The 24,769-nt window shown below is 39.5% G+C and overlaps 1 protein-coding gene across 4 annotated transcripts in view; it reads left to right on the forward strand.

Moving 5' to 3' along the window:
- ATRNL1 (attractin like 1) overlaps nt 1-24,769 on the forward strand; it is a 931,221-nt gene that overhangs the window by 881,607 nt on the left and 24,845 nt on the right. The window contains exon 29 of one of the 4 annotated variants that reach the window (XM_077126125.1): nt 3,955-4,010. The exons of the other annotated variants lie outside the window; for them this stretch is intronic. Coding sequence (XP_076982240.1) covers nt 3,955-4,004 — 50 coding nt within the window. The 3' untranslated portion in view covers nt 4,005-4,010. Of the gene's footprint in view, nt 1-3,954; nt 4,011-24,769 lie in introns of those variants that run through there. 4 annotated transcript variants of the gene reach the window in all.

The raw sequence follows: 24,769 nt of genomic DNA on the forward strand, positions 1-24,769 counted from the left end.
GAGGAACAAGGGAAATGTTAGCCACAAATAGGAAAAAAAGTTGATCACTTTATTACAGGGAAAGTCCATACAAATTAATAAGGAAAATCTAACATACAGTAGAAAAATGACAATGTACATAAAGAGGCAATAGATAGAATATCAATTCTATAATATCAATAGAATATCAGTAGTCTAACTAGTAGTCAATATTTTATTTCATATTTTTATATGGAACTTGTAGTCTAACTAGTGGTCAATAAAATAGACATTAAAACAATAATCTTCAAGTTAGTGAAGAAATTATATATATTATCTATTGTGTGTGTGTATATATATATATATATTCAGTGGGCGTGTGATTAAACAGGCACCTCTTATACACTACTGGTAGAAGTGTAGAAGTCTTTCTGTAAATGAATTGGGATTACATATCAGGAGCTTCAAAACAGGTCATACTCTTGGACTCAATAATTTCATTTTTTTTTGGGAATCTAATCTTACAGAATTAATGAAAAGTTTGGACTCTCATAACCAAGGATGGTCAGCCCAACCTCATCTATAATAGTGGCAAATTAGAAACTTAGATAATCAGCATTTTAAGGAGGAAGTGCTGGACTGAGAGACAGAAGCCCTGGCTGCTGCCACTGACTAACCATGTGGCCGTGGCAAAATCACCAGACTGCCCACAGCTACAAAATCCTCCCAGGGTCCCCTCTACCTAGCTCAGCAGGACAGCCGAGGGATAACACGTATTAGAGCACTTTATAAGCTGAACTGTGGTGAGGAAGCTGTGACACAGAATGCAGGCACCGGAGAAAACTATTAGTGGGGTGGATTATAAACTGTGAAAGTACTTTATACGCTAAATTGCTATATATGTATAAGATAACATTTTAAAAGGTTCTTAATTTTCATTCCTTTCCACATATAGAACATTCATCTCCTCAGCTGCCTTTAGTATCTTGAACATAATCCCAATTCCTTATTATGTTCACCTAATCAGAACTTCCACAAACACGTTTCTGAGTCCTTTGATCACTTTTACCTACACCAACCCCCAAATGCAGCTCCAGCCTCACCCAGAGCTTTGCAGGGGAGCACTGGAGTTGAGATCACCAGTTCTGGATCAGAATATCTAGTTCAAATCCTAGTTCAAATCCACAGTTTTGTCACATATCGCTTGCAAAACCCGGACCAAGATGCTTAACTGCTCTAAAACCACATGTCCCTCAACTGTAAAATAGGAAGACCGACATCTACCCGCAGGGTTGGTGTGAGTATTAGACAAGGTCATCCAGGTAAAGTGCTTCAATAGTGTAATATCTGGTAGAGTTAACAATTAATGGTAGTTTTTATTAGTGCTGCCAAGGAACCAGTAAATGGTAGCTTCTATTAATACTGCCACTCCTAGTTCCAAGCTGCTTTCAGCTAGCAGTTACAGGACGGTGCTTGTGCCCTCCCCAGCACTCCCAGCCTGGTCCGTGAAGGAGGAAAGAAGCAGCCTCAGGATTCCAGGACAATGTTACCCAGTGAACAGAACTTGGATGAAGTTAACAATAAGTGGCAGAAACCCACTACAGATGTCCCAACTTTCACGATTATCCCCGGCCTGTGATTCCACACCTGTGGGCCCCCACCCTCATGTAGGTTTCAAGTGTAACGTGGTTACATTTGAAAATGCTCCAGGAAGAGCTTGGAGGGATGGTGTGTCAGGGAAGACAGGAGACACTGGGGGAGTTAAGGATGGAGAGTAAGAAATCTGGTATGGTCCAAAAAACATGTGAAAATGATAGAATTTTGAGTTAGTGTTGAACAAACAGAAAGAATTGGGGGTCTGAAATAGGCCACCACGTGAGTCAGAGGAAACAGAAGTATGTTTTGCCGCGGATGTGCTCACATGGAGTGGCCCTGCCATCAGTGAGTGAGCAGTGTGGCCACAGTGGATGCGTCATTGGTTTCTCCTGGAGAGCTGGCCCTGGGCCTTTTTCCTTCTTGTAGCTTTATTCCCTTTTAACTCATCTGTACACTTACTTACCACTACTCCATGCTGATGGCCATGTCATAATCATAACTGTTTCTGTCGACTGGCTGTGCCCTTTCAATTCTGTAAATTTGTGCCTTATTTTTCACATGCTAAGCACCGACATAAAAAGAAATTAATATGGGTTTTGGAATCAGAAGATGATTCATACCTCACTCCTGCCACTTCCTAGTTTTGTGTCCTTGGGAAAGTTATTTAATCTCCCTAAGCCTCCATTTCTATTCTTGTAACATAAATATAAAAAGGCTACATCCCACCCCAATGTTGTGAGAATTAATTGAAAAATATATATTTGGAAAGAAACTAGCATATAGTAGGTGGGTAGTAAGCAATACCTTCTTTCCTCTCGGTGGAGAGAAGAAAGTGTTTAAAGGCAGGTGTTATACTTTTTGCTTTATGAATACCTAGCCAAATAGTCTTATACATATTTTGATTATTAAAAACATTGTTAATTAAACCAGGTCAAATGCTGGAGATATAGCAATTAACAAGGAAAAGTTCTTGCCGGCTGGAGCTTTTACTCTGGTTGGGAAAGAGTGCAGACAATTAATATGTATTTGTAGACAAATATTTTTATAGAAAAATAAGACATTCATTAGTTATGCATGACTTTTAAATGGAGATTTTACTCATTGATTGATTGTTTTAGCTAATGGTAAGGGCATGTGAATGGAATATCAGCCTTCTAGGTATCAGGTCCTAATGAAATTAGAGTGAGGAGGCAGATTTTGAGCTGAGAAAAATCACATGTTGATGTCTAAGAAAATGCATTTTATAAATTCTGACGCCTCTAAAAACAAGGCCAGCTGGTTTTCCTAGGTCAGCAAATTACTAGTGACCCTAGAGAATTGTGTCAGGCCACAATTTAATTGCACCAGCTTTAAAAGATCTACAGAGTTCTTTACCCCATTAATTCAACCTGCAACTTCATTCTCTTCTCCTTTTGAATATGTAATACTCATTGATTTCAATGGGAGTTACAGAACAGAGAAAGGGAAAAATTGGGCCAATTATCAGTTCAAAGCAAAACATTACTTGTTGCAGTCACATTAGTGAGTCGGTTCCCCACGTTTTGTCCAGAAGGCTTTCTAGTTTGAGCAGACCATTTTAAAGGGCACTCTGCTCTTAAATTTCAGTGTTGCACCCATGCACCAGTAATTTGTGACTGCTGGGAGGCAATGACCCTATGTTTAGTCAACTGGTTTTACTGCTGAATTATTTCGGATTTAAGATATAGTTTAATCATGATTACCTACCTACCCCAAACAATATTACCAATTTCGACTATGCCTGTTGGGCTCTGCTGAGTGTTCCACACAACAAGTTGAGTCAACATAGCCTTGACCCTCAGAGACATTTTGTTTGAAATAGTATTGGTCCATCAGTCATGCACCAACATGGTGTAAAGAGGGGGAAATGGTTGTAAATATAACATTTAAAGTGATGGAACTTGCACAATGAGCATGGTTCTGTGATTTCAGCTCTCCTTCATCTTATGGAATATGTGTTACAACACTTAGCTGCACAGTAAATTTCTATAGAACAAATCCTATTTTTCCATTGATTCCACTCTATGATCTCAGATGCCTTGGAATTCACCAAATTCTTATTTGAAAACCTCGTGGAAGAGAGATCCCTATGAGGTGGACTGCCGGCCACCCCAGGTCCCCGGTTCCTGTGTCTGGGGAAGTACTTAGTGCTGAGATAAGTTGCAGCCCTGGGAGTTCTAAGATCTTCTCTTTGCTGGGAGCTCTTTGACCCAGAGATAGTTATTTCTCCCACTAACTTTGTACTTCCAAAGTCCCTCCTTTAACTTTTGTCTGGCTATTTATAATGCTTTGTATTACCAGGCTAAGGATCAGCTTCTTTCCATAATTGCTTCTAGGTCTGGAACAAAAATAGAGTTCAAACTCTTTGCCTTTGCATTCCAGATGAGGAGACCACTATAATCAGGCATGCGGATCATGCAAATGTACCATAAGTGGCAATGTGCAAGTATATACCGTAAGTGGCAACAATGCAAATGCTATAAACTTACATCATGGTAAAGGGAACTTTGTTTCAGTGTCAAGTTTAGTAGCTGTGTGCTGGGGCAATCTGTGGGATCCTGAGTTTCTTCCTCGTAAGATGAAGCCACATACTATGTACCTCAAGAGTGCTTGTGAGGACTGTCTCACAATCAAGTATGCACAAAGTCTGCTCATTCTTTGGAATTTTTTTTGTTGTTTGTTTAGTCGTGTCTCCAATGATGGGGATTATTTAAATGTGTTGCAGATTTTCCATGGAGTAATTAATATTTTAAAGGGAAAAAAGCTCTTGTTTATTTTTCTCAAATACCATTTCATAAGGAGCAAGACTCTGAGAAATAGCTCACCAAATAGTTATCATAGCAGTATTTGTGCATAATAATGCTTCAATGAGTAATTTCTGCAGAGCTTGATCATTAATATTTCAGGTCAGCTCAGCACCTACTCACCTGGTAGTCTCTGTGTAAACAAGTAAGAACAACATAAGTGGGAGCAACAAATCACTGCTGATGTAATTATTTCAAACAAGTGTTCTTCTCCTAATTGATTTTTCTTACATAAAATCACTTAGTCAATAATTGTTGAAATAGTAAAAAAAAAAAAAAAAATAGGTACCAGGATAATGATTAATATTAGTTTTAAGCTCCCTTTTAAATGTTTCTTGGCTTCCTGTAAAATGAAGAATCTCAGGTTTGGGTAATATGTGTCTTGGCCTACAGCATTCTGTTTTCTAGTGTCTTGTCTTTTCTTTCTAAATGGTTATATAGATCAATAGTGCTAGCTGCATTCCCTGTGAAAGGTAGGGTTAAAAATTTTTCGTGAAAAGTTTAGATAATTTCCAGGCAATTATTTCATTAAGTTTTGAGAAAAAATTAGATATTTTAAATGAGCTAATGAGTATTTATATAGTAGGAGTGGAGTGAAGTTAGGATAAACACACACAGCCAAGTCCTCTACAGCCTTAGCTGAAAAAAACAATAAACAACAATGCCACCAAGAGTTGAATTATGTAGTACAGGCTTTAAATGCTAAAGTTCAGGAGAGAAATTGTGGCTGTCTATAGTAATCAGAAAAGCTTGCTGAAGAAATTGGTTCAGGGCTGGCTCTTGAGGGATGAACATAATTTGGATAGGCAGAGGAAGTATGTTCCTTAAATTCTGTACTCCGATCATCAGTGGGAATCTATAAATTCTTACACATTATGCATGTATAAGATGATTCCAGTTAATTAGCAAGCATAAGAACTTGACTGTGATGGCTAAAATGATTGGCCCTTACCCAGCAGTAAAAATCCTCAGAGATGACCCCAGGAGAATAGGAAATATTCCACTTGGCCTTCAGCATTGCCCTGATCTGAGTTTTTACATTCAGATCTTCAAAAGATAAAGGGTCAACAGATTGTGTTCATGCAAATGAGATGTTCAAATTCTACTTGGGAACAAAAGTAAATAAGTTAACAAGAGAACCTGAAAGTGAGCTAAATTGAAAATCTGGCTGTAATGCTAAATAGAATATGGTAAGAAATAATGGCTTCCTTCAGCCTGGAAGAAGTGCAGCAGAATGGAGAAGGTTTTCTAATCCAGCTCTACTCATTATGATCTCAGCTCAAAGTTCTCTAGTGATAGGTGCAGAAGTCATACTGGAAACTTTCCGCATGTCTATTTCCTGTTAAGTCTATTATGAAAAAGTACAAACATTTAAGAATCACTGTGAATTTTATCTGGCTTTCCAGTACCTTGATCCTTGAAAATCAGAATCAAGGTGCTGGAGTTGTGTGCCATAGATGCCTCACTAATGGCATTTATAGTTGCTTTAAGGGTCTGCTCACCTATTTTTATCCCCCAGTATCCTCTCTTCATCTCATTCTAATCCCATTCTTCCTAATCAAGTCTAAACCTCCACCCACTGACAGCCATTTCCATGCTTTTTTCCATTACTTCATGTCTGTTTTATGTTAGACTCATGGGAATCCTATTTCATTAGCTAGTTCTTTCATAATCCAAAGGACAGCTTGTTCCTGGCTGTCATGACTGTAGTAGTTTTAAAATATTACAATTCTTTGTTATACCTCCCTTCAAAAGATGGAGTCTAATTACCCTCCCCTTGAGCGTGGGCTGGACTTAGTGACTTGCTTCTAACAAATAGAATAAAGCAGAATTTATAGGGTGCAACTTTGGAAGCCAGGTCATAAAAGGTACTTTCACTTCCCATAGTCTCTCTCTTGGATCATTCTCTCTGGGAAAAGTCAGCTGCCATGTCGCGAGGACAAGTCACCTACATGGAGGAAAGAACTGATGCCGCTGCTGATGGCCACGTGGTGAGGTTGTACGTGGCTGCTCAAAGGCCTGCAGCCCTGCCTGCAGCTTGGCTGCAACCTCATCAGAGACCCGGAGCCGAAACCACCCAATTAAACTGCTCCCAAATTCTCACACAAACTGTGAGATTAATAAACGTTAGTCATTTTAAGCATTGACACATGGGGGTAATTTGTTATCCACAAGAGATAATTAATACCATGACCTAACAGGGTGATGTGCTCTCACCCTAAAATAAAAGCCATGCAAAGAATTAGGTGAGAACTCGTTTTTCGATAGGCCACCAAAAAGGGAAAATGAGCATCTGCTCACTACTGCTGTTTTTCACGGTCTTGGCTGAGGGAATGCACTGACAGTGGTGATTCTCAGTGGGCGCAATACCGTCCCCTGGAGTTTTTTCAGAAATTTTCAGGGCATTTTGGGTTTTCACAATGATTGGGGCCACTATATAGGCATTTACTAGGCAGGGGACAGGGATCCTAGAAATCCAGTGATTCCCATGAGTCTAACATAACATAGACATACCACACAATAGAGAATCATCCTATCTCCTCTCCCAGTTTAGAGTGCCCTCCTAGACATTCATGCAGGTTAAAAAAATATTCATCGAGAAATTTACAGTTGTCTGAACTTACAAATTGTTTTACATTTAACCCAATGTTGTTTTTTTATGGCTTTAATATATACTGAATTTTCAATACAAGATGATATTTTGTTTTATTCAGAACCTTTCTGGAGTTGTTCAAAACCCACACGAATGGCATCAGTGTCACTCATACATTTAGTCACCCACCAATAAAAGACACTCCTATCAGTTTGCATTTGTACCTGAAGAACTCATGGTGATTCTACAAGTAGATGATTATTTCTAACATAGCCATGCAAGTATCACATACTGAACTACATATTAGCTTATTTTAAGTTGTTTTCCATTTATTTCGCTTGCATATTATAGTTAGATCATTATATTGCTTTAATGAAAATTATTTGCATAGATATTTACATGTTTTGTGAATTTCTTTTCAAGATAATATGGAGGCATTTCAAAATATGTCTTAAAAGGGGGTATGGGTCTCACAGTGTTACGAATAGCTGCTTTACAAGATTGCAGTTATGTTAGGAGGCAGTGGGGCCAAATGAGTAATAAACAGACCCAAGTTCAAATCCTGCTTTTGCCATTTTCTGAGTGATCATTTTTTACCTCCTTCAGGATTAAGTTTTCTCTTCTATAAAATAAGGTAACAACTTACAGATTTTGGAAGGGCTAGAGCTAATGTATTAAAGTATCCAGGATGGTGTTGTAAAAGGGCAAATCAGTGAGCTCATTCTCATATGTGCAGGTGGGAATGACATTTTGCTTCTGCAACCTAACAGTACTAGCCTTGCTTATAAATCACAACAGAGGGCAGGAAATGGTGGCTCAGTGGCAGAGCTCTCGCCTGCCATGCCAGAGACCGGGGTTGGTTTCCTGGTGCCTGCCCATGTAATAAAACAAAAATCACAACAGATAACCCTAAGGAGATAGATTCAAGGGATCGTTTAACCTAAACCTTAAAGAGACAGAGTCACAGTCAGTTGTGAGTTTAGAAGTAGTGCATTAAAATTATTAGCAAGCCAAGGGAGCTCCATTATTTCCATGTGAAATATGTTTTTCACTCATAAATGCAAAGTAGAATTATTGCCCATTCCATACAAAAGGTTTTACAAAGATGTATTATAATAAAGGCAATAAATTTGGGATGTACACTTTCCCCATGGTCACTGTGGACCACAGTCCATGTCCGTCCTGTCCATGAGAAGGTCCGCGCTGTGGCTGTAAATGGTGGAGCTGGTATTCTGGAGCATATCGTCCTCCGATCTCTCCTCTGTGGGGTAACCTCATTCTGACTCTGGATCGCACAAGGAGTTATGCTAAACTGTGTTCTGGCCTGTCCTGCTCGTGGAACGGAGGCCAGCAAGAGCCAAGGCTGTCACAAGCACCTACAAAGAAATGGCCAAAGGCAGGTTATGGACAAGAGGAGGTAATTCGGAGACTGTAATTCTGAGACACTCAATCATCCCCTGCCAGAGAAAAGTATGACTATTGACCTGCATTACAGACATCAGAATTTGCACAAGGCAGGGACCCCATCTAGCCAGGCAGAGCTGAGACTCATTTGCTAGTGACAATTCCCCAGGGGAACTCTCAGAAGGGGCAGAGCAGCCCAAACTGCTTGGAAATTCAAGCTGCCCCTTAAAGTGACCTTGCACGATTAACCAAAATCTAGATTAATTTCTACTGTGCTTTAAAAAGAAATAGCTTCATAACATTAGATGAAAACAGTAGTAAAAGAGGGAGCTCCTCTAGCCAGTATATGTTTACAATGTAAGATCAATATTTTATAGGATTAACAATAAAATCATTTTAAGAGGAAATTGAAGATGTTTAGAAGCATCAAAATATCAGTATTTATTTCTATAACTGAAGTACAATAGGAAAATGTGTAAATATAAATTATCTGTGAACCAGAATGAGAAGTTAGGAGTAGCACAGTAAAAATGGATATTGAAACCATCTGAAATTTCCTCAATTCTACAGCATCAAAAATGACAGTGTAAGTTGCTCACAAAATAAGATAGCATTAGAGAAAATTTAGTAGACATTTTTGTAGTTTTACAAAAGAATTTCCCTGAAGATTAGAAAATGGCATAATGTTATTATTTAATGAAAAGTATCAAATACCAGTCATCACACTGCCTGCTTTTTAAAGTAAAGGAACCTAACAACGAAAGGAGGTGGTTTAAAAGGAGACAAAAGATGTGACAAAAGGAAGAGAAAAAAATAGTTACAAATAGTCTAAAGGAGATGGTTGTAGGCTGTAGCTATGTAGCTATGTTTTGTCTCAAACATTTATATATTAACTAAGATGTACTAAAAGGTCAAAAAAGAAAACTATAGAAATCATCAAACTTTTGTTCAAACAATAAAGAAAGACACCTTTTAACATTGTGTCTTACATTCCTTTATTCCTCTATCTTCTTTTTTCTGTTTTTATGCATTGAAGTTTTAATGTCACATTTGTCACTTACCTTCTAGCTGCAGCTGTACTTTATAGTGAGAGTTTGATTCTTAAGAGCGTTTCTCAGGTGTTGAGAACATCAAGTAGCAGGTGGCACAGAAGTGTGCTCACTATTAATACCATAAGAAATCTAATGTTAGTAAACTTCATCATATGCAGTCATAGATTTCTTTAAAAGTTGTGCCAATATAATATATTGATGAATCCCCTCTTTTTTAAATGGGATTATCCCAACCTTAATAACCTTTTCATAATCCCATGTTTTCAAATCTAAACAGGCTACTATTTAAAATAAAAACAGATTAATTGGGCAGTGTGTTGGTGGCTCAGTGGCAGAATTCTTGCCTGCCATGCTGGGTTCGATTCCCACTGCCTGCCCATGCCAAAAATATAAACCAGATTAACTGAATATCGTGGATGTGGATTAAGCAGAAATGCCTGTGTTTCAAGCCTGTGAGTGAAAATGTTTCTAAACATTTAGTCTGCTTCCTTGCCTTAGTGAATGGTGACGCTCCTTGAGTGGTGAGACAAAGGATTGTTCCGTTGATTGTGACTGCTGGCAGCTTCCTTTTCTGGAGCTGTGGTTAGAGATGGTGCTGGACAGGGAACTGAAGCTTTTCTGAACTCAGTCCCATCTGCTCACCGAAGTCCTCTCTACAGATAAATAGCCCATCAAAACTAAATACACTTTACAGCCAAATAACAGAACCCTTTTACACAGGATAGTGTTCTTTCTCAAAGATTCGAGAACCATCTCTAGCAAAAATATTCCATCAATACTGACTTTTTCATGCTGACACGTGGACGTATAAGAAGATATTTTAAAATTTGAAAACCAGTAATAAAAAAGAAGTCAAATCTTCATATAAAGACTAATATGGAGAGAAAACAGTCAGTCGGTTAAGAGAAATAGAAATGAAATTGATATCAAAAGAAGCAAAGACCCAATGGGGTAAAAAGATGTAGAATTCTTAGCGCAAGGAAAATACAATCCATGTGTGATGAGTGGGCACATAGGTTATTCTCTTTCTACACTTAAGGTAATTCTATTTCTTTACTCCACAATGAAGGGGGAAAAATGAATCATTTCCATGAATCCACAAAGTGCGAATCACAAGAAAATCTTTTCGAGTTTTTGCGAAAATCATTCTGTAGGCATTTGCTCACAGGTCTTTCTTTCCAATCCTTTCCTTAAGGATTTTGAAGTGTTTCTAATGAGTGGCTCTTGATTTAAAGTGATTACATTAACATCTTAATGTAATCCAGTAATTAAAACACACACACACACACATGTGTATAATGGTTCAGAAATTAAAATCACATTTCATTTAAAAAGTGATTGATAATGTTTGAACATTTTTGAAGAATGTTGTGATTACTGTTTCTCACAGTAACTTCTTTTGCATTTTCCCTTAATAATACTAAAAATTTGAAGTGAAAAAAAGGGCAATAAAAAACAACATAGAAGAATTGATTTGGTCTAAGGGTGGGGAAGGCCTTTCCAAGCAGGAAATAAACATAGGAGTCATAAAGAAAACCTGTAGCTTAAACTATAAAAGCAAAAGTTTGATGCTAAGGGAAAAAGAGTAAGAAGATAAACTAAGGGAAATATTTGCAATACAATATGTTGCTATTGAAGATTTCCTTATCTAAACATTTTCACAATGATGGAAATTTGTAAATGTTTTTGACAATATTTCATTGACTCGTCAAAAGAATTAGTGCATGGTGTAAGTGTTGGAAACAGGTTTAATTATGTTTTCATATGACTTTTTTTAAAAGTCTAAATTCTGCAATAATGTTTCATCATATAATTCTGCAGCAATTCTGAACTCAAACTAGACTCTCAAAACCTTAGGGACAAGAAGTAGCATGGTTCAGAAGGAAGCAAAATAATTTGAAAGCTATATTAGTACTTGAATAATTCCAACTTTCATGGTGGCTTCCAAACGGAAAAAGTGAAAATAAACCCTCTTCATTACTCTGCTCCTTGGATTGTTTGGGAGACTGAATTGTTCTTTCCCCACTTGTTAAGCCAGGGAATTTCTAAGCCTCCTTCAAACTCTTAAATTCTCTGGTTCTATGAATATCCCCATTATTATCATTACATCTTGTTTTGCTTAAAGAATGTTAAATCAGTAGTCCCTTATCTTACATCCATCTTTGTGAGAAAGAATAAAGAAACAGAATTCAGTTATTCATGATTAATGCATTTATCTAATTCTTTCCAAGTAGCAAATTAACTTATTGTGTTTTTTTCATGAATGTAAATTAAAGCTGTTTACAAACTATTGTGATAAAACCTAGCAGTCTTTTTTTCATAAATTAAAGCTAACTTATTTGATGTTAATGAAAGGAACTATATTCAAACACAAATTTTAATAATTTGTGTGGAAAGAAAATCTTGGAGTTCATACACTTTTCCTTACATAAAATTCATGTAATTCAAGATGGCATTAAAATGTAATTTTCAATAGTGAAGCCTGTATTAATTACCTTATAGGTAAGTCTGAAAAGTTCCTTAATAAATGTCTGGTTCTAGGTGTCTCTGGGAAAGAGAATTGTCTATTGATTAGTTAATTTATCTGAAACCAGGGTTCCAGATTCAATTTTTGATCATGACTGTCTTATTTTTTTCCTTGTTTAAATATTCTAATCAAAGCCAGAAGTAAGATAGATTTTTTTTAAATAGGTGGTTATGGTGCTTCTTTTCGTACTGGTAATCCAAGAGTACCAGTATAAATTTAACAGAATATTTTGCAAGTTGTTAGTTCATAGGATTTAATCTAATACTTCATGTGTATTAAGTATTTATGCAATATAAATATCCTTTATTAGTAGCATGGTATTTTAAGAATGATTTTAGACATATCCAGTGAGCTTGATTCTCTCATACTTTTAAGATTATGTCAATTCACTTCACTAGGATTTTAAGAAGAGAATGCATTTCAAAGCCACTGACATCTTGTGTTATTTTGTCATAACTATTCACAAACCCCATTTTGTACACTATTAATCTTGAAGAACATGAGCATATCAAAATCAGTATTTTCCTTTCTTTTTACATCTTAACTGCATTTGTGCTTGGTTTTCACTTATTTCAACGAAAGTCAACTTCAGTTTTTAATATTGACTCAATAAACAAAACTATGGATTAGTCTATGATCACAAAGGAGAAATTTAATGTAGATGCTGTTTGATTACACTTATTTTTATGGGGAGGTAGGAATTTTGTACAATGATAAATATCTTTAATGAAATTTGCAGCAGTCACTAAATTCAAAAGATAGTACCTGACTGGATTTAATGCTCACTAAATTCTAGGACTAATCATTTAAATTGAGAAAGAAAAATCTAAAGCATAAATATTTTGACACATTCTATCTTATTTTTATGTCACACTAGAAGGCATAAAAAGTTGATAATGTAATTAAATTAAAACTGAAATATATCCAAAATCTTTTCAGCTCCTCTGCCTAAGAGCCAGAGAAGTGCCAAGTATGAAGGAGCCCATGACATGAGTAGGTCAGAAGAGCCAATTAGTTTATCTTGCCTCTAACAATGATCCTGTCAGGTTTTACTTTAAGAGAAAATGAACTCATGGTGGAACACTACAGGCTTTTTTGATGAACATGTGTAATATTTTTGTACTCACTTTTTGGTTTTTATCTTGGCTGCCTTAACATCTTTCAAAATGTCAGCAGTAATTAGGCTGTATTATAGGATAATTAATATGAACTTTTATCTCAAGCTCATTTTCAGTAATACTGGAACAAAGCATATGTCAATATGTTAAAGATGAAAAATTGAACAATTTGCTTTTGTATATACAAAATATATATATATTTTTCTCTTTTTGGCTCACCTTACCTTTCAGATATTAACCCAATATAAATTTTTAAGAAAGGTCCAATAATCTATATTTACAAAACTATACTAGCAAGCCTCAAATCTTTTGAGGCTTGCTAGTATAGTTCCTAAAATCTTTCCATAGAATGTGGCACAGATTCCTGCATATTAAGCTACTGTGTATTTTAGGTCAATTAGGAAATATTTCCTCATCCTTCTTATTAACTGGACTCTGGGGATGTGGCTATGGTTGATTAGCCATATCCAATTCCCAGTTTAATGCCAGTGCTCCATATGGTAAAATTATTTTCATGTGGCTTCATGTATTTTGTTTCCTTCTTCTAAATAGGCATTTCCCAAATTAGTTAAAATTACTAAACAATTTATTTCATCCCACAGTAATTCTAGAGGCTTATTAGACTTCTCCCATCTCCAGAACTTGTTTCTGCCATGTTTAATTACACATCTAAACAAAGGCCATGCTCAGAATTGGAATGTGACACTGGGGTAGAGAGCAGGCAGGTAGTTAAAGATGGACCTTAAACTTCAAAACACGATCTATCCATACCATGAAGGGTATCATAACTAGATACTGATCTGACAGTTCAATCAGTCAGGCAATTCAGCTACCTACAATTTGATCACTGGTTTTATTTGAATTAAAATTCAATTTGGGATATAATTGTTTCGTTAAAATATTCAGCTGGGTCAGTTTTGGTCACATAAGTAGCTTTATACAAAGACATTGCCATATTTTGTTTCAGGCAGCTCACCCAATATTTTTTGCAGATAATGTTGTTAGTACCCTTTAAAGAGTACTCTAAATGGGTAACTAAGTAACGCTGATAGATGGAAGATATCTTCAGCATTAGCATTAGGATCCACAGTAATAAGAGAATTTTGGTGCATTGACTTTTCATCCTTGCAGATTATTCTAGAAATAATGGTCTGCCCTTTGGCATGGTGGCTCATTGGTTCAGGATCTGTATTTCTACTTCTCTGTCCTCTTCTCTCAGTTGGTACTTGGCCAAAAAAATAAACACAAACTGGTTGGCAATGTCCAAGTCTAGAAAGTGAGATATGAAGAAAATATAATTAAATTTGCACTTATTCATAGAGGGCTTGCTTTTGTACTGATTAATAACATTTTTCAAATTGCTAAAAAAAAAGTCTTTTACAAATAAGAAAGGGGGCTCATATTGCTACTTAATCATAAACAAGTCATTTGGAGTTTATTCTTTCAAGATACCCTTTTACATTGCTTCATGGCATCAGAAATTCCTTTGGGAATAAAAATTGTATTCTACATGTCTTCAACTTTATTTAATGAAAGTTTCCACTAGTAGAATATGAAACAAAATCTGATTAAAAAAGTGTATAGAGTTTATATATACCTTATATTACGACACTTCTGCTACACTTATCCATTTTCTTAGAGCTAGTACCACTGAAATTTGCTTCTTTTCTTTATTTAAAAAGACGGGAGAGAAAACTTTTCCTCTAATTATGGGAACCCATCGACCATTGGGCTGAAAATCAGCAGCAGCTGGGTGGTGAGCTGGCCCCTTGCCCAGACCTTAGAGCAAGACTAATTTGAAAACCCTTTACAGAATGCAGCCCAAAGCCTACTACTGCTCATAAGATCCTGCTCTAATCAACCATTGATCATAAGAAATTTCCTTATTGACCTGAAACCAAGTTTTTTTATCTTCCCGCCAACCAAAGCACTTACTGAAAGTAGATAATTTCCAAAGTGAATATGCTTAATGAACAGGTCAAAGTCCTCCATCTCTCCCCACACATGACATTTGGATTCTCTCTCCAGTGGGAATCCTGCAAAAACACACTTGAATAAGAATTTCTATACTCCCATCCCTCCCTTAACCTATTTCATTGCCACCCACATGAGGAATCCACAGTTAGCAAGGTGTCCCTTCTACAAGTACACTTGGCAAATCACTTAGGAAACTGTCAGCAGGAATTGTGGGACCACTGTATGAGAATTCTCTCTGTGTTCGGAGATACTGTGGAGTGAATTCAGGGCAGTGTTTATCCCCCTGGATATGACATTAGAAAGTTCCATAGCACGGTGAAGTCTGTTCCCTTTATGATTTACCTGCCTGTGGAGTTTGAAAGGTTCCCACTAGCACTGACTCTTTGTGACACTTCTCAATTTACAGTAACTCAGAGGTCACTTTGATTGTTCCCAAAGGCAAAGTGGGGCACAATGACACTTTTTCTTCACTCAGAAGGGTTAGCATTTATGATATATGTTCAATCAGATTCTCAAGGCTCAATTCAGAGAATAAAGGTTTCTTTTATACCATCCCCAGTTAGATTAAAGGAGGTCATGTAAACAAACCATTTCCAAAGGTCCCTGTTTTGAATTACTGAAGAGAATGTGTACTATCTGGAGTCCTGGATCACTTAGCAAAAGCCAGAGGAATGACTTGAAGTCTTTTTTTGAGAAATATACTGTCCAACTCCACTGCCTTTTCCTTCAGCAAAGGAGATTTATCTAGGATCAACGTGGCTTCAGACATCTGTTTCTGTTAAAATGCCTTTGGCTGTCAAGTTATCTTAATAACTTTTGGTAAGGTCTAAGCAATTTATAATGGTATTGATGGAAAAATCATGACTTTGTATAGCATTTTTCTCTTCCATTACATATTGCTAGAAGTGAGGATTGGCATAATTTTACCAAGGTTTTTCCCTCTCATTTTTGCTCTGACCTGAGAGTTTTACATAGAAGTCATACATTTGCTTTGCCATCGGAGTTCATTAAAACAATATTTGACATTTCAGGTGGTTGTATATTTTCCATTTCTTTTAGTGCTGAAATTTGTTTGAAAAAATGCAACTGCTATGAATTTAGAGGTGTAGTAATGTCATGTTGGAAAATATGAAAAAATTAATATTTTAGTTGATAACTTGTCTTTAATATTAGAAATCAAATGGCTCTGCATGTCTCATGTACTCTGATATACATTCATATAAATCCATAAAAGCAATGATGCATATCACCACCCAACATGGTTTAACCTTGATTTAAAATTATAATTTTTTGTAAAAAAAAAATATCAAAAAGCTAAAAGGTAAACTGATTTTTTCCTTTGGGAAGTGGTCCATTCAGTAGCTGAGGGAAGTTTATGATGGAACTTGTAAAGTTGATTTAAAATACTCTGTCCAGGGTGGGCCACAGTGGCGCAGTGGCAGAGTTTTCACCTGCTATGCTGGAGACCCGGGTTCAATTCCCGGTGCCTGCACCTCTAAAAAGAAAGAGATAAAATACTCTCTCCAAAGACATTTGGGTACACTTACATTGCTATTGCTTTTATGCCAACAAATATGGAAGCTGTTTCAATTTTTCATCAATATCATGCAAACAGCCTCAGATACCAAAGCCTATTTGAAAGACACTGTTGACTCAATTCCTGAGCCAGATTCTTCCCAGCATGGCTGTCATTTTCTGGGCATGTGATGTCCAGACCTCAGAAAGGAGCTTAACACTTGGGGAGCACAGTGACAACACGTAGGGCAGGTTTGCCTGGGTCACCTTCTTGGACAATAGATTTTAGCCAAACTGGTCCTATGTTGCCTCTCCCCTGCTCTGCATTATACCCACCCTCCACTTAGTGACTTCCCTGTGCCTAGATAAAGATTAGAGAAACTTGAGGTCTGCCTTATATTTCCAAATACCTTTAGGATGAAACAAAGGTGAGATTTCTAATCAGAATTCACTTCCTCGACGGCATACGGCTTCATGACACAGTATTTTATTCTCATTCTGAACTTTCTTGATCACCTATCTTAGACTAAGCATTGGAATATAAAGGTGACTAAAAACCCAGACCCCACTTTCACGGCACTCCCAGCCTGGAGGTATAGGCAGAGTTATAAGGACAAAATTATATTACAATGTGAAGAGTTCAAAAACTAAAATTTAAAAAAGTCTATTAGGTTGCTTAGAGATTGCTAGACAACGTAGCGAGTCCCAACCTCATTTCCCACATTCCCCAGGCTTGTTACCCTTCCAGTGTGAGCCCTTATGCCCGTTGCTTGGCCATTGTTACTGGCATCAGAGAAAGCACACCTACCAGTGAGTACAGCCATGCCTAAGGTTACCTGTGTGGTTCTCATTCTACTAGAAGTGTGTTTGGTCCACGTTTCTAGCAGGGAGACCCTGAAACAGCCAGCCCTCTGACTTCACAAGGATGCAGTGGCAGCCCACTCTGCCACCCTGTGAGTGCATGCAGGAGAAGGGAACCCAGCAATGGTGACTGAACCCTTACTGGGGGCCTGCTGAGAAGAGGCAGCTATAGCTGTAGATTTATAAGGCCAGAAGTGACCTTAGCAATTACCCAATCCAACCTCCTTCCAAGAGAAATTGTTCAAGGGACATTCTGAATTTCAAAATCAAGCAAAACTTGGAAGCCACCAACTCAGCTGGCTTACAGCAGTTGTGGAATTTAAAAACTATTTGCTGCAAACAAAAACAAGATCCACAGGGTAAAACTAGCCAGTGATTAGTTTAGAGAGTTGTGGACAATCTCAGTCCTACCTTTCTCCTACTTCCAGTTTCTGTTCTCTTATGGGTGCTTCTGTTCTCTCATGGGCTCTCCTACCCCACCGTCGGCTGTTTTCTTGGCTTCCTCTCCTTGCTCCACTCCTTCTCCCAGGGTGGCCTCATCTACTCCAGTGCAGAGGCTGTTAGCAATCTTCCCAATACCCGTACTCCCTCCTATCGTGGAGAGTTGTTGCTGGGAAGAAATACTTACTAAGAGCGTTGAAACAGTATTGTGAGCTTTTCCAGACCAAGGTAGTTCAGCAGAAAAATGTCTTTTTTCTACCCTCTCATCTCCAGACATCTGCCTCCTGGATGTCAGTGCTCAAAGCAACCTTGGGAGCTTTGATTTGAAGGTGGCAGAGGTGTCGTCAATCAGTGTCCTTGAATAATAACTACATAGAACAGAGCTGCTCTTACCTCCCACTCCATACGCACACCCTGATGCCAGTCAGGAACCTCCAATTTGGACTTTACATTCTGAGAAAGAAACTATTTTGTAAGTCACAGAGATTTCAGGCTTTAACTGTTCTAACAACTAGTATTACCCCACCTAATACATTTACAAAGTCTTCAGATTATATCCTTGCAAATAACCCCCAACCCTGTGTCTCTGGGGTAGCCCTTATTTCTGAGCTCCATACCTGCGTATCCAGTTAGACATCTCTACTCAGATGTTTCACAGGTCCTCAAACTCAATATGTCTAGAACTGGACACATCCACCGTCTTCTTCCATGCCTCAGCTGCTCCTGTTTCTCCTTCCTCTGCCAGTGTATAGTACTTGTTTGTACCCAGGCACCCAAGCCAGACAATTTGGAGTCATTCTGGACTCCTCCTATTTTTCTTCTCCCACATGAATCTCTCCTAAGTATCTGTCATATCCATCCATTTTCTCTCTCTGCGTTGCTGCTTTCTTATCTGATTTTTAGCGTCACCTTACTCTAGTCTGTCCTCCATTCTACTACTAGGGGAGTCTCTGAAATAAAATCGCATCATACCTCTCCCTACTTAAAATCATTCTATGGCTCTCCATGGCTTACAGGTTAAAATTCAATTTCCTAACTCTGCACTTGAAGCCATTGTATAGTCCCCTTCTGCCTACTTTTCAGTCTGATATCTTACCATTCTCCCATTTGCACCTATGTTCCAACCAAAGTAAATGCCCTGAAGTTTCCCAAATGTCCTTTCTCTTATCTTCATGCTGTAGCATTTGTACAGTATTCTCTGCCCAGAATACCCACCCCTCTCATGCCAGTTTTCTCCATCTGACTAGTTCCTTCTCATCAGTCAAACCTCAGCTCACAGACCATCTCCCATGGGAATCCTTGACCTTCCTACCCACCTTAGAGTCTTTACCCCTATCTTTCCCTCACACCTTGGGCCTCATTCATAGAATTGGTCTTTGTGATTGTTTTAGTTTGCTAATGCTACCGGAATGCAATATACCAGAAATGGACTGGCTTTTAATAAGTCTGCTAGTTTGAAAGTGTTGTATACCCCAGAAAAGCTATAACCTTTAATCCTGATTCAATATTGTAGGGTGGAGACCTTTGGTTAGATTGTTTCCATGCAGATTGACCCACTCAATTCTGGATGTGACCTTTTGATTAGATTACTTCCATGGAGATACCACCAGTGGCTGTGGACCTTTGATTAGATGGAATTACTATGCCCATTCATTGATTAGTTTACTGGAGTCCTTTAAAAGGGGAGACATTTTGGAGAAAATACAGTTGCTTCAGAGCCAACAGAGATGCAAATATTTGGAGATGCTTAGAGCATGGCAGAGAGAGCAGATGCCTAGACACGGATGTTTGGAAATGCATAGCCCAGCATATGTCTTCATGTGCCTTCCCATGAGATGCTAAGCAAGCCAGAACCCAGATTTGTGTCTCAGAGATGCTAAGTGAAGACCCACAGATGCTTAGAGAGGAAACCACTGGCATCAGAAGCTGAAAGCAATGGAACCAGGAACAAGGACCAGCAGAAGCCAGACACATGCTTTCCCATGTGACAGACATCAGCCTTTCTTGAGTCAAGGTATCTTCTCTGGATGCCTTAGTTTAGACATTTTGATGGCCTTAAAACTATAAACTTGTAACTTAATAAATTCCCTTTTTAAAAGCTGTTCCATTTCTGGTATTTTGCATTCCAACAGCAGTTAGCAAACTAATACCTAAGGGGATTATTTAGTTAAAAGTTTACAGTTCCTCAGAGGAAAGGCAGCTAGCTTTCATCTGAGTTTCTCTGTCACATAGAGCTGAGGTGTGCTGGGCTGTGCCAATCTCCCGAGCTCTCTTCTGACCTCTCTCTTTTAAACCTCCAGCTAATTAAATTAAAGTCACTCATTGCAGAAGACATTCCCGTTAGCTAACTGCATATGTAATCACCCACAGATGAATTTCACATGGTGATAATTTAAGTCTGCAGCAACAGAACAACTGGGCACCATCACCTGGCCAAGATGACACCTGAACCTAACCACTACAGCAATTATTAGCAAATCTAGGCTCTCTTGCATCTTTGCTCTAGGTTGATGCTATTTGGTCTTGACTCTTTGAGAGCAACCAACTACAACACTGCCTACAATATGCTCTCAATACTGTTTATTTGCTCTCTCTCCGCCGGACCGCCGCGCGGCGCACGCGCCCCGCAGCAGCCGAGCCGCCCGACCTCCCTACCCCCTCTCTCTCTCCGCCGGACCGCCGCGCGGCGCACGCGCCCCGCAGCAGCCGAGCCGCCCGACCTCCCTACCCCCTCTCTCTCTCCGCCGGACCGCCGCGCGGCGCACGCGCCCCGCAGCAGCCGAGCCGCCCGACCTCCCTACCCCCTCTCTCTCTCCGCCGGACCGCCGCGCGGCGCACGCGCCCCGCAGCAGCCGAGCCGCCCGACCTCCCTACCCCCTCTCTCTCTCCGCCGGACCGCCGCGCGGCGCACGCGCCCCGCAGCAGCCGAGCCGCCCGACCTCCCTACCCCCTCTCTCTCTCCGCCGGACCGCCGCGCGGCGCACGCGCCCCGCAGCAGCCGAGCCGCCCGACCTCCCTACCCCCTCTCTCTCTCCGCCGGACCGCCGCGCGGCGCACGCGCCCCGCAGCAGCCGAGCCGCCCGACCTCCCTACCCCCTCTCTCTCTCCGCCGGACCGCCGCGCGGCGCACGCGCCCCGCAGCAGCCGAGCCGCCCGACCTCCCTACCCCCCTCCTCCCCCTCCTGCTCCGGCTGCTCTCCAACCAACACGGTGCCCTCTTCCCCCGCCTTCACCGTGCTCCTCCGCTACCTGCCTCGACAGCCTTGCCGCCCTCACCTTTCCTCCTCCAGAACAACTACTGGGGGAGTGGAGATAATACAGAGCAGCTCCCGGAGCCACGAGGGAGATCAAAGGGACAGCGTACCCCATCCTGGAACGGCTGACTATCTGGGAGAACCAGCTCCGGTGAGATCACCAAGAGGCACGGGCTTTCCTGGGTGGGACAGCAAGCGACCGGAGTCCCTCCCTTCCACCTTCCCAGGCCAGCTGGTAGAATTGGACAGGCGGTCCCCTTAGGCCGCGGCGGCTGGTGCCCCCACCACACGAGGCCCCCCGGAACAACTGAGATAGTTGGGTCGGAAATCCCCAGACTGCGGAGAACAGTGACCGGGGGATCCCTTCCAAACACGTGACTCCCCCGTCGGCTGGGAGCAGTGCACTCTCCCGGGCTGCGACAGCTGGCGCCCTCCCGCCACGCTTGGTGCCCCGGGCCGACTAGCCAATTTGGCCGGACGCTCTCCTGTGCTGCGACAGCCGGCGACCCGCCCCGCGTTTGGAACCCCGGGCCGGCTGGCATTCTTCCAAGACGCTTCGGTTGCCGAACCTCCCCTACGGCGAGAGTTTTCCAGAGTTGAGGGACCCACAGCAACTTTCGCTGGTGGAACCCACAGACAGGCGTGTGCCACGTGCGCCACCTACTGGGCAGGATAGGAAGAACAGAACCCAGAGACTGCGCAGAAAAATCTTTCAACCCGTGGGGTCGAACACCCGGGGAAATCTGACTAAATGCCCAGACGCCAGCAGAAGATAACGGACCACGCTCAGAAAATTGAACATATGGCCCAGTCAAACGAAGAAACCAATAGTTCAAATGAGATACAGGAGCTGAAACAACTAATGCTGAATATACGAACAGAAATGGAAAACCTCTTCAAAAACGAAATCGATAAATTGAGGGAGGACATGAAGAAGACATGGGCTGAGCATAAAGAAGAAATAGAAAAACTGAAAAAACAAATCACAGAACTTATGGAAGTGAAAGATAAAGTAGAAAAGATGGAAAAAACAATGGATACCTACAATGACAGATTTAAAGAAACAGAAGATAGAATTAGTGATTTGGAGGATGAAACATCTGAACTCCAAAAAGAAACAGAAACTATCCGGAAAAGAATGGAAAAATTTGAACAAGGTATCAGGGAACTCAAGGACAATGTGAACCGTACAAATATACGTGTAGTGGGTATCCCAGAAGGAGAAGAGAAGGGAAAAGGAGGAGAAAAACTAATGGAAGAAATTATCACTGAAAATTTCCCAACTCTTATGAAAGACCTAAAATTACAGATCCAAGAAGTGCAGCGCACCCCAAAGAGATTAGACACAAATAGGCGTTCCCCAAGACACTTACTAGTTAGAATGTCAGAGGTCAAAGAGAAAGAGAGGATCTTGAAGGCAGCGAGAGAAAAACAATCCGTCACATACAAGGGAAACCCAATAAGACTATGTGTAGATTTCTCAGCAGAAACCATGGAAGCTAGAAGACAGTGGGATGATATATTTAAGTTACTAAAAGAGAAAAACTGCCAGCCAAGACTCCTATATCCAGCAAAATTGTCCTTCAAAAATGAGGGAGAAATTAAAACATTCTCAGACAAAAAGTCACTAAGAGAATTTGTGACCAAGAGACCAGCTCTGCAAGAAATACTAAAGGAAGCACTAGAGTCAGATACAAAAAGACAGAAGAGAGAGACATGGAGAAAAGTGTAGAAAGAAGGAAAGTCAGATATGATATATATAATACAAAAGGCAAAATGGTAGAGGAAAATATTATCCAAACAGTAATAACTCTAAATGTCAATGGACTGAATTCCCCAATTAAAAGACATAGACTGGCAGAATGGATTAAAAAACAGGATCCTTCTATATGCTGTCTACAGGAAACACATCTTAGACCCAAAGATAAATATAGGTTGAAAGTGAAAGGTTGGGAAAAGATATTTCATGCAAACAACAACCAGAAAAGAGCAGGAGTGGCTATACTAATATCCAACAAATTAGACTTCAAATGTAAAACAGTTAAAAGAGACAAAGAAGGACACTATATACTATTAAAAGGAACAATTAAGCAAGAAGACATAACAATCATAAATATTTACGCACCGAACCAGAATGCCCCAAAATACGTGAGGAATACACTGCAAACACTGAAGAGGGAAATAGACACGTATACCATAATAGTTGGAGACTTCAATTCACCACTCTCATCAATGGACAGAACATCTACACAGAGGATCAATAAAGAAATAGAGAACCTGAATATTACTATAAATGAACTTGACTTAACAGACATTTATAGGACATTACATCCCACAACAGCAGGATACACCTTTTTTTCAAGTGCTCATGGATCATTCTCAAAGATAGACCATATGCTGGGTCACAAAGCAAGTCTTAACAAATTTAAAAATATTGAAATCATACACAACACTTTCTCGGATCATAAAGGAATGAAGTTGGAAATCAATAATAGGCGGAGGGCCAGAAAATTCATAAATACATGGAGGCTCAACAACACACTCTTAAACAACAAGTGGGTCAAAGAAGAAATTGCAAGAGAAATTAGTAAATACCTAGAGGCAAATGAAAATGAAGATACAATATATCAAAACTTATGGGACGCAGCAAAGGCAGTGCTAAGAGGGAAATTTATTGCCCTAAATGCCTTTATCAGAAAAGAAGAAAAGGCAAAAATGCAGGAATTAACTGTCCATTTGGAAGAACTGGAGAAAGAACAGCAAACTAATCCCAAAGCAAGCAAAAGGAAAGAAATAACAAAGGTTAGAGCAGAAATAAATGAAATTGAAAACATGAAAACAATAGAGAAAATCAATAAGACCAGAAGTTGGTTCTATGAGAAAATCAACAAGATTGATGGGCCCTTAGCAAGATTGACAAAAAGAAGAAGAGAGAGGATGCAAATAAATAAGATTAGAAATGAAAGAGGAGACATAACTACTGACCTCACAGAAATAAAGGAGGTAATAACAGGATACTATGAACAACTTTACGCTAATAAATACAACAATTTAGAAGAAATGGACAGGTTCCTGGAAAGACATGAACAACCAACTTTGACTCAAGAAGAAATAGACGACCTCAACAAACCAATCACAAGTAAAGAGATTGAATTAGTTATTCAAAAGCTCCCTAAAAAGAAAAGCCCAGGACCAGACGGCTTCACATGTGAATTCTATCAAACATTCCAGAAAGAATTAGTACCTACTCTCCTCAAACTCTTCAACATAATCGAAGTGGAGGGAAAACTACCTAATTCATTCTATGAAGCCAACATCACCCTCATACCAAAACCAGGCAAAGATATTACAAAAAAAGAAAACTACAGACCAATCTCTCTAATGAATACAGATGCAAAAATCCTCAATAAAATTCTAGCAAATCGTATCCAACAACACATTAAAAGAATTATACATCATGACCAAGTAGGATTCATCCCAGGTATGCAAGGATGGTTCAACATAAGAAAATCAATTAATGTAATACACCATATCAACAAATCAAAGCAGAAAAATCACATGATCATCTCAATTGATGCAGAGAAGGCATTTGACAAGATTCAACATCCTTTCCTGCTGAAAACACTTCAAAAGATAGGAATACAAGGGAAC

The sequence above is a fragment of the Tamandua tetradactyla genome, chromosome 13, assembly GCF_023851605.1.
Source record: "Tamandua tetradactyla isolate mTamTet1 chromosome 13, mTamTet1.pri, whole genome shotgun sequence".
Lineage (NCBI taxonomy): Eukaryota > Metazoa > Chordata > Mammalia > Pilosa > Myrmecophagidae > Tamandua > Tamandua tetradactyla.